The 15,843-nt window shown below is 37.9% G+C and overlaps 1 protein-coding gene across 1 annotated transcript in view; it reads left to right on the top strand.

Moving 5' to 3' along the window:
- Nucleotides 1-2,045: 2,045 nt before the first annotated feature.
- Nucleotides 2,046-15,843, top strand: part of LOC115009569 (nuclear factor of activated T-cells, cytoplasmic 3-like) — a 19,917-nt gene continuing 6,119 nt past the window's right edge. Inside the window, 10 exon segments of the mRNA XM_029433649.1 lie at nt 2,046-2,408; nt 5,945-6,620; nt 6,783-7,181; nt 7,639-7,801; nt 9,092-9,291; nt 10,381-10,553; nt 10,852-10,992; nt 11,101-11,156; nt 15,721-15,804; nt 15,807-15,843. The exon segment at nt 15,807-15,843 is cut by the window's right edge and continues 612 nt beyond it. Coding sequence (XP_029289509.1) covers nt 2,336-2,408; nt 5,945-6,620; nt 6,783-7,181; nt 7,639-7,801; nt 9,092-9,291; nt 10,381-10,553; nt 10,852-10,992; nt 11,101-11,156; nt 15,721-15,804; nt 15,807-15,843 — 2,002 coding nt within the window. The 5' untranslated portion in view covers nt 2,046-2,335.

Raw genomic sequence — 15,843 nt, 5'->3', positions numbered from 1 at the left:
CCAGGAAATCTCCACGTTTATTCCTGAAACGTTGTTTTAACGATTCATCGATTCTTTGGATCGATGAGTTGATTCATCGTTCCGGCTCTAATGTTGATGTTTTAATGTTTAAATAATGTTATGTTCATGTTTTCACTCATCTCGATCAGATTCATCCCTTTAACAGTCACAGCCTGGCACATGTTTACACTTTTAATACACTTTTAATACTTTAACGACATTTCCTGATCATACTTCCATACTTGTACCGTCACAGAGTATTGGACAGTGTGCTGTTAGGACTTTTACTGCAGTAGACTGAATACTTCCTCCACTTCTGGTTTTATGATAAAAAGTTCAGAATTGAACTTGAGACACTCAGCTGATGACGTCATCATCGGCTGGCTGATGGTGCCTTCAAGGGCGCTGGGAAATCTGACTAACGGTTTATTTGAGCGTGCAAAGTGTCCAATAAAGCTGCACACTGGACTTTTAAAGGTTTTTACTCCCTGTGCAGAGTTTAACAATCAAACTTTGTTTATTAGGAAAGTATTTTGCAATCTTTTAAACATCTCGGTGTTCAAGAGGATGTCGGTTTAACGCGCAGGGAACTAGTTTCAAGTACAAAAACAGATCTGTAGAGATAAGTAACGTAATAAAACTAGAATATTGTATAAACATTGTGGAGATTACTCTGCAGTGAGCCTTGAGTGGATAATTATACACTTAAAAACAAAACTCTTTCATATTTATTAATAAGTAAATTCAAGTCAATGATTATCATGACTTGTTTTTTAACTGAAAGTATATTATTAAAATAAAGTGTAGAAATACTCCAACAGCATCAACATGTACTTAAAGTACCAAAAGTAAAAGTACTCACTGTGCAGAACAATATATATTACATTATTGTATTAATGTGTTCATTTTAATGCTGCAGCTGGTAAATGTGGAGTTTATTTTAATTACTTTATAAACTGCTGTGTAGTTTAATCTATGATAATATATCATAATGAATTATATTCTGTATTACTAATATAAGTCTTAAGTAAGTTGTCAAATAAATTATAGGAGTATATATATATATATATATATATATATATATATATATATATATATATACAAATATATATATATATAAATATATAAATATATATATATATATATATATATATAAATATATATATATATATATATATATACACACATATATATATATATATATATATATACACACATATATATATATATATACACACATATATATATATATATATATATATATATACACATATATATATATATATATATATACACACATATATATATATATATATACACACATATATATATATATATATATATATATATATATATATATATATATATATATATATATATATATATATATACACATTCAATCACTGGAAACCAGATATTTGAAAGAATTAAATCCGTTCCGCCGTCTGTATGACAAAAACGTTTTAACTCTTAGGAATTTAAAAATAAAACATTGTGTAGAATAATTAAGGAATCAAGAATATTTTAGGAAAGGTTGAGTTTAAAGTATTATGTTAAGTTTTAAGCTGATTTATATTTAACAAACAAGCTACAGCAAATATGTAAAACTTTAAATCAATGGAAGCATTTGGCAGATTAAGTTAAAATTTAAATTAAATTTCACAATCGCATTTTCATTTCCAATTTATACATGCATGAAACTACTGACAACATTTATACACATACGATATTCCGTTTTCTTATTTGTATCTTATATTTATTCTTATATAAAGCAATAAGAGGAAATAAGAAAATCCTGTGGGAGTTGTTTTGTTTTTGTATTTATTTATTGTTTACGTAATTTGCAATCACCTGTGTTTCAGTGGTGCAATGAATATGTAACTAATTCATTATTAATTTGAATTTGGATCAAATGCACAGTTGGAAATGAAACTAATTGTAATTTAGTCTGCTAAACGCTTCCATATCTTTCAGAGGTCGTTTTCTTTTTAGTTTCCTGACACCGCTGTGAGCGGTACCGTAGTTTACGAAGAGACCGTGAACGCAGCACCGGGATCAACCTGAAACTCGCTGCAACTGAACGGAAACACCGAACAAACAAGTTTACACAACACGCGCACCTTTCCGTCCCCCCCCCGGAGCCCGGGGGCGTGCTGGTGGGTCGTGTGGGTGTCGGTTAACAACTTTTATTCGGGGAAACTGTCGACGTGTTTGTTGCGAACAGAGTTCTGCGTTCAGTCGGATGGAAGTGAGTGAGACAGGTCAGTTTTAAAAGACAGACAGTTTTTAACCGTCTAACGGTTCTCCCTGAGGACCCTCGCGTGTCTCCGGTTCAATGTCCACAGTGAACTGCGCGGAGGAGCTGGACTTCACACTTATATTCGAGGAGGACGGCAGACAGACAGCAGGTACGTGTCTTTTATTTTGGCGACGTTAGTTAGCAATTTGTCAACATTAAGCATTAAGCTAACGAGAACTAGCTGCGGTTACACCGGAAGTAACGCGCTGAGGCCTTCAAAATAAAACACGATATTAAAACAGGAAACATCATTTCTAGATTAGATTCAACCAGTAGTGGCGGAAGTATTCACATCCTTTACTTCAGTAACATTGCTAATACCACAATGTAAAAGTACCTTGTTACAAGTACAAGTACTGCAGTGGAAATGTTACTTGAATATAAGTGTTATCTGGAAACTACATTCAGTTTAAAAGTAATTATTTTGCAGAATGTTAATTATAGAACTTTATTATAATTGGTTATGCATTAATGTGTTCATTGCTTCAATATTGCAGCCGATACACGTGGAGCTCATTTTAATTACTTAATGTATCTTAATCCTTAATACTATATCATTAGTTGATTATATTTGGTATTATTAATCTTAATATTCACAGTATTGTAGTGGAAAAGATCCCCATGGAATGTTTTTGTATGAAAAAGTTACTGAAACTATTATAAAATAGCGTTTTAGCGTTTAAAATATAATAATATTCCATAAGCTCCTTGTACGTTTTGTTTGTAAAGTAACTAAAGCCGTCAGATAAAGCTAGTGGAGCATAAAGTACAATATTACATCAAATATATGTTGCATACAATTTAAATACTCAAGTACCATTACCTTTATAATAATATACACAGTGTGGACAGTATAAGTGTGTGTGAGTGCATGCACACTGTGTGGACAGTATAAGTGTGTGTGAGTGCATGTACACTGTGTGGACAGTATAAGTGTGTGTGAGTGCATGTACACAGTATAAGTGTGTGAGTGCATGTACACAGTATAAGTGTGTGAGTGCATGTACACTGTGTGGACAGTATAAGTGTGTGTGAGTGCATGTACACTGTGTGGACAGTATAAGTGTGTGTGAGTGCATGTACACAGTATAAGTGTGTGAGTGCATGTACACTGTGTGGACAGTATAAGTGTGTGTGAGTGCATGTACACTGTGTGGACAGTATAAGTGTGTGTGAGTGCATGTACACAGTATAAGTGTGTGAGTGCATGTACACAGTGTGGACAGTATAAGTGTGTGTGAGTGCATGTACACTGTGTGGACAGTATAAGTGTGTGTGAGTGCATGTACACTGTGTGGACAGTATAAGTGTGTGTGAGTGCATGTACACAGTATAAGTGTGTGAGTGCATGTACACAGTGTGGACAGTATAAGTGTGTGTGAGTACATGTACACAGTGTGGACAGTATAAGTGTGTGTGAGTACATGTACACAGTGTGGACAGTATAAGTGTGTGTGAGTACATGTACACAGTGTGGACAGTATAAGTGTGTGTGAGTGCATGTACACAGTGTGGCAGTAAGTGTGAGGTCACATTTACACGTCCTTATTAAGAGTTAATAACTAAAGAATGCAGTAAAATAAAGCGTCAGAATATAAAATAGACGGTGCAACTAGAGCAACTATTAAGCTGCACGTCAACTTCAAATATAAGTTTGTAGGAAACGTGTAAAAGTTTACACGTTGATGGTTTGAGGTGCTCTATGATGATCTACCAATGATGTCTTTGATTACGGGATTAAAGTTAAGCCTGTAAAATGACCCAAACTGACATTTAAAATCCTTTTTTTTGGTAGTTTTTGGCATTTTTACTTCATAGCAATTAGAAAAATTGCTATTCCATATCGATATTCGATTTTATTTGTATTTTTTCGACACTTTTACTTTGAAAATTGTAACCGGAAGTTGTGTTGTCGGACTTTGTATGTGACACATCCAGCTGTCGGCTGTTAAATGTTAAGATGTGAACCAGGAGGAAGTGAATGAACAGCCTCTGACAGTTATTGTTATGTTTTAATGTGTTGATCAGTCGGATGCTCTTATTATTTGGGATTTTGTCAAAACTCACAAAGCAGTTAACAGATATATTTTAGAATTATTATTGCATTATATGCAGTTATATTTATGATTCAATTCAATAAGTATCACTTATTATTAATTACTCTCTATAAGTATAAATAGAGTTTGTTTCGAGCCTTTAGCTTTTTACTTCTTGCATTTAAGCTTCAAAAATCATAAAGGTGGTGTAGAAAAGAGTCGTCGTTGTTTTCAGTTTCAGTAATGATAAGTCCGATTCATCAGTGATGTTTGGTGCGAGCCCTGGATGAATAATGCCGACTGAAAAGATTCATTTAATTATTTTGTCCGTACATGTTTTGTCCACATGAAGCAGAAGTGAATATTTTGACTTCAGTGGCTTCAAATCCTCTCAAACTACACGACATCAACCAGGAAATGAAAAGCTGGACTGCTGCAGCTGAGATAATATACATTACATTTAAATAAAATAGCAGAGGTGCTTCACAAAATACACCTTACAATAGACTAAGTGCAAAACATTTAAAGAACCTCGTAGAAGCAACAAAAACAGGGTTTCAGGAAGTCACAAAGTGTAATAACGTGTGTAGGAATAACGTTGACTAGATATGACAGAAGATGGATGGAGAGAGACGTGTGTGTTTCAGGCTCTAGACAGACGGCGTGACACCCGCCCGCAGGTTTTACTTCCTTGTTTCCTATCTGCTCTGTGCCCCCCCCCCCCTCATCACATCTCGTTTATCTTTATCCATCACACTAAATGTTCATTTGAAAGGCAGCTGTTGAAGCACATCACAGTTGCTGCTTTGACACCTTTTTTGCATGTAGCCTGCAAGGTGTGTGTGTTAGAGCGACAGCGAGGGGTATTAATAGTCGGGGGGGGGGGGGGGCTGTGTGAATGAATTCACTGAACTGTTGTGGAGAGTCCACTGAATGAAGTATTTACTACTGCTGCTGACAGTTTAACATCAGCGCAGACCACTGCAGCTTTGAATGTCACAAAGACGTAGAGTAATAAAGTTCTGTAGTTTGACATAAATATAGCTTCAACAGGTGGAGTTAAGAGAATACATGTGGGGGGGGGGGCTTCAACTAGGGGTGTATAATATGTTCTGTGATATTATAACGAGTGTGTATGCATCCTCTCCTTTGAATGTTCTCTTTATTCTCTACCTTCATCACTTTTTCTCTCAGGGTTTGTTTCATGTCTTTGGTCGAACACATAGTAACAATCTATAAATGTGTCCGGATGAAAGAAGTTCTTTATTTGAGCAAAAAATAAAAGTGAAGAAATACACAATGACATAATAAAAAGCACAGGGGGGGGAGGAGAAGATATAATTTCTAAACAAGAAAGAGATTAAAGAGCAATAAAAACAAAGCGACCACATGAATGCTGTATTTCATAAAAGATATATAAAGTTTTAGGATGTTAGTAGATGATTTCATTATTTCAAGCTCTGTGGGAAACTGTTTCACGTCTGGTTGTATCCTGATGATGCCGATCATCTGTCGGGTGCTGCAACATGGCAATAAAAACAACAAGCGTGTTTGCAATGCAAATGATGGATCGCAGTCTGATTTACATGCTGGTTCTTCCACCTCACAGGTCCAGAGCTCAATGTGAGGACAACTCCCTCCTCCGCTCAGGCTCTGGCCGAGCAGCTCGTCAGCCAGGAGCTGCAAAGTCACCCTCCATGTTTCCCCACCGCAGGCTACCAACATGTCGGCTACCAGTTGCAGGGGCCCCAATACGGGGCCCAGGGGAACCCCAGAACCTTTGATTGCCCGAGTATCCAGATCACCTCCATCGCTCCTAACAATCATGTGGAGCCGGGCAGTAGCCAGGAAGTTTTGGCGGTGGGCAGGGCGGAGGGGGGGGGGTACCCCGAGGCATCCTGGTCCAGAGGCCAGCTCTACTTGCCCCTCGACCCGTGCTACCGGGACCCGACGCTCTGCCCGAGCCCCTGCAGCAGCCTGTCCTCCAGGAGCTGGATGTCCGACCTCTCCTCCTGCGAGTCGTTTTCTCACGTCTACGATGACGTGGAGGGGGAGCTGCGCGATGCTGCACGTCTCGCCCTGGGCTCCCCCCTTGGGTCGCCTCTGGGATCACCTGGCTGCGGGGGCGGAGCCTTCGGGGTGGAGCTGTGGCAACAAATGTACCAACATCCTTTAGCCTTCAGTCCAGCGCTGTCGCCCCATCAGTCGCCCCGCCAGTCACCCTGCCACTCCCCTCGCACCAGTATCACAGAGGAGAGCTGGTTGAACCGCCGGCCCACCTCCAGGTACAAATGTCTAAGTAGTAATTTATCTGTTATATTATTTATCTCGACTTTATTTTACCAGGTAGTCTCATTGGAAGACCTACGGACATTTGTTTTCTAACCGGCATACAAAAACAACACACGCTAGTAAAATCCTGCTTATCCCGTCCGGATCTTTCTCAGGCCGTCATCCAGACCGACGTCCCCGTGCGGGAAGAGACGCCACTCCAGTGCCGACCCCCACGCCCGCTCACCCTCCCCTCACCACTCCCCAAGCCCCACGCCGGGCGCCTCCCCGCGGGGCAGCGTGACAGACGACTCCTGGGTGGGAAGCCCCGCCACCGCCCTGGGGCCACTGTTGATGTCCGGCTACCAGGAGCTGGACGTCCCCTCTAAGACCAGGAGAACATCGGGGAGCCAGCTGGGCCTCCTGGCCGGTAAAGGAGACCCGGGGCTGGAGCCCTTCCTGGACTCCCCCGTGGAGGAGGGACGTGAAGAGGACGGCCTGGCTGATCTCTTCCTTCAGGTGCCGTCCCACTTCAGCTGGAACAAACCCAAACCTGGGAACCCGCCTCTGTTCAGGTCGGCCTTATATTAATACAGCTTTCACTTTTAAATATGCTTGTTCCCTGAACGCAGCTTTGCTTTGTGTGCTTTCATCATGTAGGTAACACTCTCATACTGGTAACGTATGTAGCCAGTGGCTGCTTAGCTTAGCATAAAGACTGGAAACAGGGGGAAACAGCTAGCCTGGTGCTGTCCAAAGTAAAATCAACTTACCAGCCCCTCTAAAGCACTGATGAACACATATCTTATATTTACGCAAAGACTAAAGTATATAAGCGTCAGTTCACAGTTTGACGGGTGGTTACGTGAATGACTGTGATCAGTCTGCTGGTTGCCTGTCAAAGTTTTACTTTCAACATCCTCTAACTGGGATCATTTGTAAAAAAGATTTAACTGTAGTGAAAGGAAACTCCCTTCAGAGATCCTCTACATTTAGGACTAATGTCGGTGATTGATCATTGTGTGCCTCCAGAACCTCGTCGCCCCCCCCTCTGGACTGGCCTCTGCCCAACCAGTTCGACCAGTGTGAGCTGAAGGTGGAGGTCCAGCCCAAATCCTACCACAGGGCCCACTATGAGACGGAGGGCAGCAGAGGGTCCATTAAAGCAGCTACTGAAGGACATCCTGTCGTCAAAGTAAGTCCTCACTTAAGTTTGACTTGAGTTGAAATGTTCCGATGGAGGCATTCATGGTCGTCCCGTTTCAAGATATTAGTTAGTAGGATTTGTTGGTTGTGGTTTGTAAACCATCTCAACGACAGGTGAAAGCTAACCGCAGATTCACTCTCGTTTTGGGACGAGCTTTGTCTTCGCTATAGTTGCGTTCTTTCGCTGCCATTTTGGTAGCTTCCTCTTGGATGCGTGCTTACGATCTGGCACCTGGTCGCTACATTTTTATAGAGGTTGACGCCCAGAAACGTCCCGAACAGCAAACAACAATCCAAGGGCTGCAGGGTCTCTGCAGATTCAACACACACTTCTAGGCCGTCATAAGTGCTGAGTCTACACATCGGGGTTTTGTAATGACTTGGGAAGTGGAGCCGAATCCGAATGGCTTGTTGAATCACATGCGTTTGTGTACAAGCACTAAAAAAGTCCCAACATTATCTGACTCCAGCTTCTAAAATGTGAGGATTTGGGTTTTAGGTTTAGACTGTGGGCTCTGGGAAATTGTGAATTTTCTGGACCATTTGCTCCACCAGAGACGTATCACAGAGGGACTGAGGTTGTGTTTTGCTCGTGGCTCTGGGAACAGAGGCAGGCTGAGGCAAGTAAAGCTCCATCAAGGCCTCGTATGTAACGGACACCGGCAGGGCTATTCTGGGTGTCACATTCTCAGGCCGCTGCTGAAGCCAGATGAGCTTCCTGCTGCAACATGTGTAGAAACTGTGAGCGCTGCTGTGTCACACAGGAAACAGACGAACACGCTGGTGGCTGCAGGGACGAGCACATCTCTGTGGACGATCAAATCTGACGTCGAGCAGAACTTTAATTTCACAGAGCGATGAGAAAACATCCTGCTGGAGGAATTTCTTTTACTCGTTTGGGTGCATTTCTTCATTTCTGCTGTTAGTTTCTTATTCACGTGTATTTATTCTCATTGTACAACTCTATTTATTTGTCTTGTGATTTGTTCGGAGAGCTTTTTATTTAGCAAATGCACATAAATGTTGGCATTTCTTGAATCTATATTTCCAGACCAGTTACTCTGTGACAGAGCAGTGACGCTCCATCAAAGCTTGTTCTTCACCATCATCAACCAACAGTGGTGATCGTAGTAATTAAACATTTACCTTGTTATTAATTATATGTCCTACATGAATCTAACCAGCTCATTAACCCTACCACTGTCTTGGGGGGGCGCTGTTGATGTTCCGACTGTTGTGATGTGCATCAGATTTGTTTCTTTTGAATGTGTGTCTTCAGTTGACCGGTTACAGCGAGCAGCCGCTCAGCCTGCTGTTGTTCATCGGCACTGCGGACGACCGCTACCTCCGCCCTCATTCCTTCTACCAGGTCCACCGTGTGACGGGGAAGACGGTCACCACCACCTGCCACGAGAAAATTATGGGCGGCACGAAAATCCTGGAGATCCCTCTTCTCCCAGAAAACAACATGTCCGCCAGGTATGGGAGGGAATATACGTGATAGTAATGTACAACTCGCCTTTCTGACCTAATATTTAAATGAATCTTTATTTACTAACCCTTGGAATAAAGGTTGTTTTAACAAAGTTGTTACAGGTGGTTCGTAACGTCGTGACAGATCGATGCTGTGCACTTGTGGAGTTCCACAGGGCTCAACTCTCGGCCCACTTCAGTTTTCATTAATGTTATCATTGATATCTTATTTCAGTTCTTTGCTGATGACACGCTGCTCGATTTAGCATTAATCCAAAAGAATTAAAGCAGATTAAAGATAATATTATAGGTGTTGTTTAAGTGGTCAATGTAGGTTAATAGTATCAGCAGCGGTCGTAGTGGTGAAAGCATCAGTAGTAATAGGCTCATTATAGTGGCAGCAGCAGTCTTTTTAGTATTTAATTCATTAATCTTTATTTATTCTGCTCCTGGTAATACACAACTCCAGAAATAAATACAACAAAAAAGGCGATTCACAATCAAAACACAACTTTATTTTCAGATTCCATGAACTTATTCCTCTTACTCAAAGCAGTCTGTGGAATATAAATACTTAACAACCAATACTTACAGTAAGAACAAAGAGCCGTGCACGATATAACAGCAGTAACATTTCAGATATTTACATTTTCTTGAATTGAAAAATGTGAATACAACTTCTTCAAGTCACAGTTCGACGCCGAGCACTGAAATAAACATCTGCTTCAAAGTTGTCCATGACTGCTGATGCACAACATGTCCTTCTATCGTCTTCTGTTAATACTCTGCTGTTTGCCCTTGAGATGTCGTAGTGTCAGTAGTTCTGGGGGAGTATCGGAGAGCTGGATCTGAGGGTATATCTGTTAAAGGTGCATCCTGCAGTTTTCATTTAACAAACATCTGCTGGTGCATTGCTGTCAATCAGTGGACGTGTCTGCCAGGGACATTCTATATATTATAGCTTTTTAAGAAATGCATATTCTGTGAGCTAAACAGTTTAACATGCAGGCCAAACAACAACCAATGAGATCAGATAAAGTCACTCTTCAGTTCCTCTGTGCATCTTGTTATCTCATCTTTAGTTATTTTCCGCAGCATCGACTGTGCCGGCATCTTGAAGCTGCGTAACGCCGACATCGAGCTGAAGAAGGGAGAGATGGACATCGGGAGGAAGAACACGAGGGTGCGCGTTGTGTTCAGGGTCGCCGTCCCTCAGCCGGACGGCCGGATGCTGTGGCTGCAGACGACGTCTAATTCTGTGGAGTGCTGTGAGCGGCTTTTCTTTCATTTCAATCAGATTATAGTCGAACACACAGGAGGAAGCGAGTTATTGCTTCATGTTTGTGCACTTTAGAGCAACACAGATCATAATCAGAGTGAAGAAACGACACGATGTTAAACCCTCATCTTGGTTGTGTTGATGCAGTTTGTCAGTGTTTGCATCCTCAGCTCCTCTAATAATAAGTCTCATGAAAAGATTTAACTCAGTGGGAAATAACATTAATATATAACTTTTTAGAAGAGGGTTCAAAAGGTTTAAATAGTAAAACCCGTTTGGTGTTTCAGCCCAGCGCTCGGGCCAGGAGGTTCCTCAGGTGGAGAGCTTCAGTCCGGCCAGCTGCTCGGTGGACGGAGGAGAAGAGCTGCTTGTCACCGGAGCCAACGTCTCCGCACAGTCCAGGGTGGTGTTCATGGAGAGAGGGCCCGGTGAGACCCGTCTTAATACACGGCACATTGAATCAGGTGACCTCCGGGTTTGTTCAACCTTCTGAAACCTGGATGACTCATTTGAAGGAACGTGATTTGTCTCCTCAGATGGAAGATCGTTGTGGGAAACAGACGCCAGAGTTGTGCCAGACAGAAGCAGCGGAGTGAGTAGAAACATTATTTATGAATTAACGAGAGAGAGAGAGAGAAACATTATTTATGAATATGAGAGAGAGAGAGACGAAGAGAGAGAGAGACGAAGAGAGAGAGAGAGACGAAGAGAGAGAGAGACAGATGAGGATGAGAGAGAGACGAAGAGAGAGACGAAGAGAGAGAGAGACAGATGAGGATGAGAGAGAGACGAAGAGAGAGAGAGACAGATGAGGATGAGAGAGAGACGAAGAGAGAGAGAGACAGATGAGGATGAGAGAGAGACGAAGAGAGAGACGAAGAGAGAGAGAGACAGATGAGGATGAGAGAGAGACGAAGAGAGACGAAGAGAGAGAGAGACAGACGAAGAGAGAGAGAGACAGATGAGGATGAGAGAGAGACGAAGAGAGAGACGAAGAGAGAGAGACAGATGAGGATGAGAGAGAGACGAAGAGAGAGACGAAGAGAGAGAGAGACAGATGAGGATGAGAGAGAGACGAAGAGAGACGAAGAGAGAGAGAGAACAGACGAAGAGAGAGACGAAGAGAGAGAGAGACAGATGAGGATGAGAGAGAGACGAAGAGAGAGAGAGAGACAGATGAGGATGAGAGAGAGACGAAGAGAGAGAGAGACAGATGAGGATGAGAGAGAGACGAAGAGAGAGAGAGACAGATGAGGATGAGAGAGAGACGAAGAGAGAGAGAGACAGATGAGGATGAGAGAGAGACGAAGAGAGAGAGAGACAGATGAGGATGAGAGAGAGACGAAGAGAGAGAGAGACAGATGAGGATGAGAGAGAGACGAAGAGAGAGAGAGAGAGAGAGAGAGAGACGAAGAGAGAGACGAAGAGAGAGAGAGAGAGACAGATGAGGATGAGAGAGAGACGAAGAGAGAGAGAGACAGATGAGGATGAGAGAGAGAGACGAAGAGAGAGAGACAGATGAGGATGAGAGAGAGAGACGAGGATGAGAGAGACAGACGGAGAGAGAGACAGATGAGGATGAGAGAGAGAGAGACGAGGATGAGAGAGACAGACGGAGAGAGAGACAGATGAGGATGAGAGACGAGGATGAGAGAGACAGACGGAGAGAGAGACAGATGAGGATGAGAGAGAGAGACGAGGATGAGAGAGACAGACGGAGAGAGAGACAGATGAGGATGAGAGAGAGAGACGAGGATGAGAGAGACAGACGGAGAGAGAGACAGATGAGGATGAGAGAGAGAGACGGAGAGAGAGACAGATGAGGATGAGAGAGACAGATGAGGATGAGAGAGAGAGACGGAGAGAGAGACAGAGAGAGAGAGAGTGAGGCGCGCTCAATGTTTGAAGGAGCCCAAAGGAATTAACACACGATGCCGACGAGGATTCCCTGGAGAGGAAGTGTGTGTGTGTGTGTGAGAGTGTGTGATGGGCTGCCGCAGAATATAGCACATTTGTAGTAGATTTTCTGAGACGGAAGTGAAACTCTTTGGTTATTTTTGTTTCTTTTCCTTCAATGTAATAAAAACTACGTGCGAGTTCCTCTTTTGTAATTTGGCAAATGTTGCCATGTTTGTTTTTTGTTGTTTTTGTGTTGAAATCAACACTTCCTCAAACACATTTGCTGACACGTCCTCAGGAGGCCGAACATGTGAGGCTGCAGAAAATCAATCTAAACATTTAAAACCTTAAAAACCTGCGAGTTATTAAAACAACTTTGTTTGTGTGGAGCCGAGAGAAACACTTGTTTGTGTTAAAAGTGTTACTACTTTCTATTTCAGTTTATATTTATATTTGAAATACACCACGGAGGTCATTGAAATATAATTAAAACATTGAAGAGCCACGATCATGAGAACCGATCATTAGTTGATTTAATACGTATAATGCAGATTTATTGGGTTCATCAGCATCAGGTTCTTCCTGATCACATTATAGTTTGACCTTCAAATTATTTCTATAATAAGATGTTAAAACCTGATTCTGACAAAGAACTCCTCAACAAGACGTGACAAACTTTATTCTGATGATTTTATATATTTTAACAAGTTCTGCCTTTAATCCTTTTCATGTGAAAGATAATCATACTCTATAGAGCACGTTGACACCTGACAGCATAGTCCATAAAATAAATTCATAATATATATGTATTATACACATTATATATATATACACATTAAGATATATATAAAACAGGTATAGATAGAGAGAGATAGAAGAGAGAGATAAGAGACACAATATATATAAAGAAGAGAAGATAGATATAGTAGAGAATAGATATAGATAAAGTTATATATAATGTAATAAAAGGTATATATTTATATATTAGATATATAGATATAGATATATAGATATTATATAAGATATAGATATATATTATATCTATATATATTATAGATATAAATATATAGATACATCAAAAGGTGTATAGGTATATAGAAATATATATAGATAGTTAATAGATATAAATATATAAAATATATATATATATATATATATATTATATATAGATATATTATATATATATACAACACATATATATATTATAAATATTATATATAAGGTGTGTGTGTATGTATATATAAGGTATATATATATAGATATATTATTATAATATATATAAAGATATATAATATATCACAAAGATATTATATATATATATACACACAGATACAAAAGATAAAAAGGTAATAAAAGATAAAAAAGTAATAAAGATAAAAGGACTATAAAAGGTAATAAAAGATATAAAAGATAAAAAAGATAAAAGGTAATAAAAGATAATAAAAGATAAAGTATTAATAAAAGGATAAAAGGTAATAAAAGATATATACAAGATAATAAAAGTATAAAAGATAAAAGATAATAAAAGGTAATAAAAGATAATACAGGTAATAAAAAGTTGTAATAAAGAGTAATAAAAGATTAAAGGTAATAAAGAGTAATAAAAGGTAATAAAAGATAATAAAAGTGTAATAAAGGTATAAAAAGAAAAGGTAATAAAGATAAAAAGATATAAAAGGTAATAAAAGATAAGAAAAGATAAAGGTAATAAAAGATAAAAGTATAATAAAAGATAAAAGGTAATAAAAGATAATAAAAGATAAAAGATAATAAAAGATAAAAGGTAATAAAAGATAATACAAGGTAATAAAAGGTAATAAAAGATAAAAGATAAGAAAAGGTAATAAAAGATAATACAAGGTAATAAAAGGTAATAAAAGATAAAAGGTAATAAAAGATAATAAAAGATAATAAAAGGTAATAAAAGATAATAAAAGGTAATAAAAGGTAATAAAAGATAAAAGGTAATAAAAGATAAAAGATAAAAGGTAATAAAAGATAATAAAAGATAAAAGGTAATAAAAGATAAAAGATAATAAAAGATAAAAGGTAATAAAAGATAATAAAAGATAAAAGATAATAAAAGATAATAAAAGGTAATAAAAGATAAAAGGTAATAAAAGATAATAAAAGATAAAAGGTAATAAAAGATAAAAGGTAATAAAAGATAATAAAAGATAATAAAAGATAAAAGATAATAAAAGGTAATAAAAGGTAATAAAAGATAAAAGGTAATAAAAGGTAAAAGATAATAAAAGATAAAAGATAATAAAAGGTAATAAAAGATAATAAAAGATAAAAGGTAATAAAAGATAATAAAAGATAAAAGGTAATAAAAGATAATAAAAGATAAAAGGTAATAAAAGGTAATAAAAGATAAAAGGTAATAAAAGATAATAAAAGATAAAAGATAATAAAAGGTAATAAAAGATAATAAAAGATAAAAGGTAATAAAAGGTAATAAAAGATAATAAAAGATAATAAAAGGTAATAAAAGATAAAAGGTAATAAAAGATAATAAAAGATAAAAGATAATAAAAGATAAAAGGTAATAAAAGGTAATAAAAGATAATAAAAGATAAAAGGTAATAAAAGATAATAAAAGATAAAAGATAATAAAAGATAATAAAAGATAATAAAAGATAAAAGGTAATAAAAGATAATAAAAGATAAAAGGTAATAAAAGATAATAAAAGATAATAAAAGATAAAAGGTAATAAAAGATAATAAAAGATAAAAGGTAATAAAAGATAATAAAAGATAAAAGGTAATAAAAGGTAATAAAAGATAAAAGGTAATAAAAGGTAATAAAAGATAATAAAAGATAAAAGGTAATAAAAGATAAAAGGTAATAAAAGATAATAAAAGATAAAAGGTAATAAAAGGTAATAAAAGATAATAAAAGATAAAAGGTAATAAAAGGTAATAAAAGATAAAAGGTAATAAAAGGTAATTAAAAGATAATAAAGATAAAAGGTAATAAAAAGGTAATAAAAGATAAAAGGTAATAAAAGGTAATAAAAGATAATAAAAGATAATAAAAGATAATAAAAGGTAATAAAAGATAAAAGGTAATAAAGGTAATAAAAGGTAATAAAAGATAATAAAAGGTAATAAAAGATAAAGGTAATAAAAGATAATAAAAGGTAATAAAGATATAAAGGTAATAAAAGGTAATAAAAGATAATAAAAGATAAAAGGTAATAAAAGGTAATATCAGGAAAGGCTCTGAATGTTCCTTCTCGTCTGTGTTTCAGCGCAGCATCGTGGTGGAGGTTCCGCCTTACAACAAAAAGACTACGGATCCGGTCCAAGTCCAGTTCTGCGTCTCAAACGGGAAGAGAGAAGAAGAAGTCTGACGCAGAGCTTCACCTTCCTGC

The sequence above is a fragment of the Cottoperca gobio genome, chromosome 6, assembly GCF_900634415.1.
Source record: "Cottoperca gobio chromosome 6, fCotGob3.1, whole genome shotgun sequence".
In the NCBI taxonomy this organism is placed as follows: domain Eukaryota; kingdom Metazoa; phylum Chordata; class Actinopteri; order Perciformes; family Bovichtidae; genus Cottoperca; species Cottoperca gobio.
The sequence above is the reverse complement of the archived record's forward strand: the minus strand, read 5'-3'. Positions and strand labels throughout refer to the sequence as shown.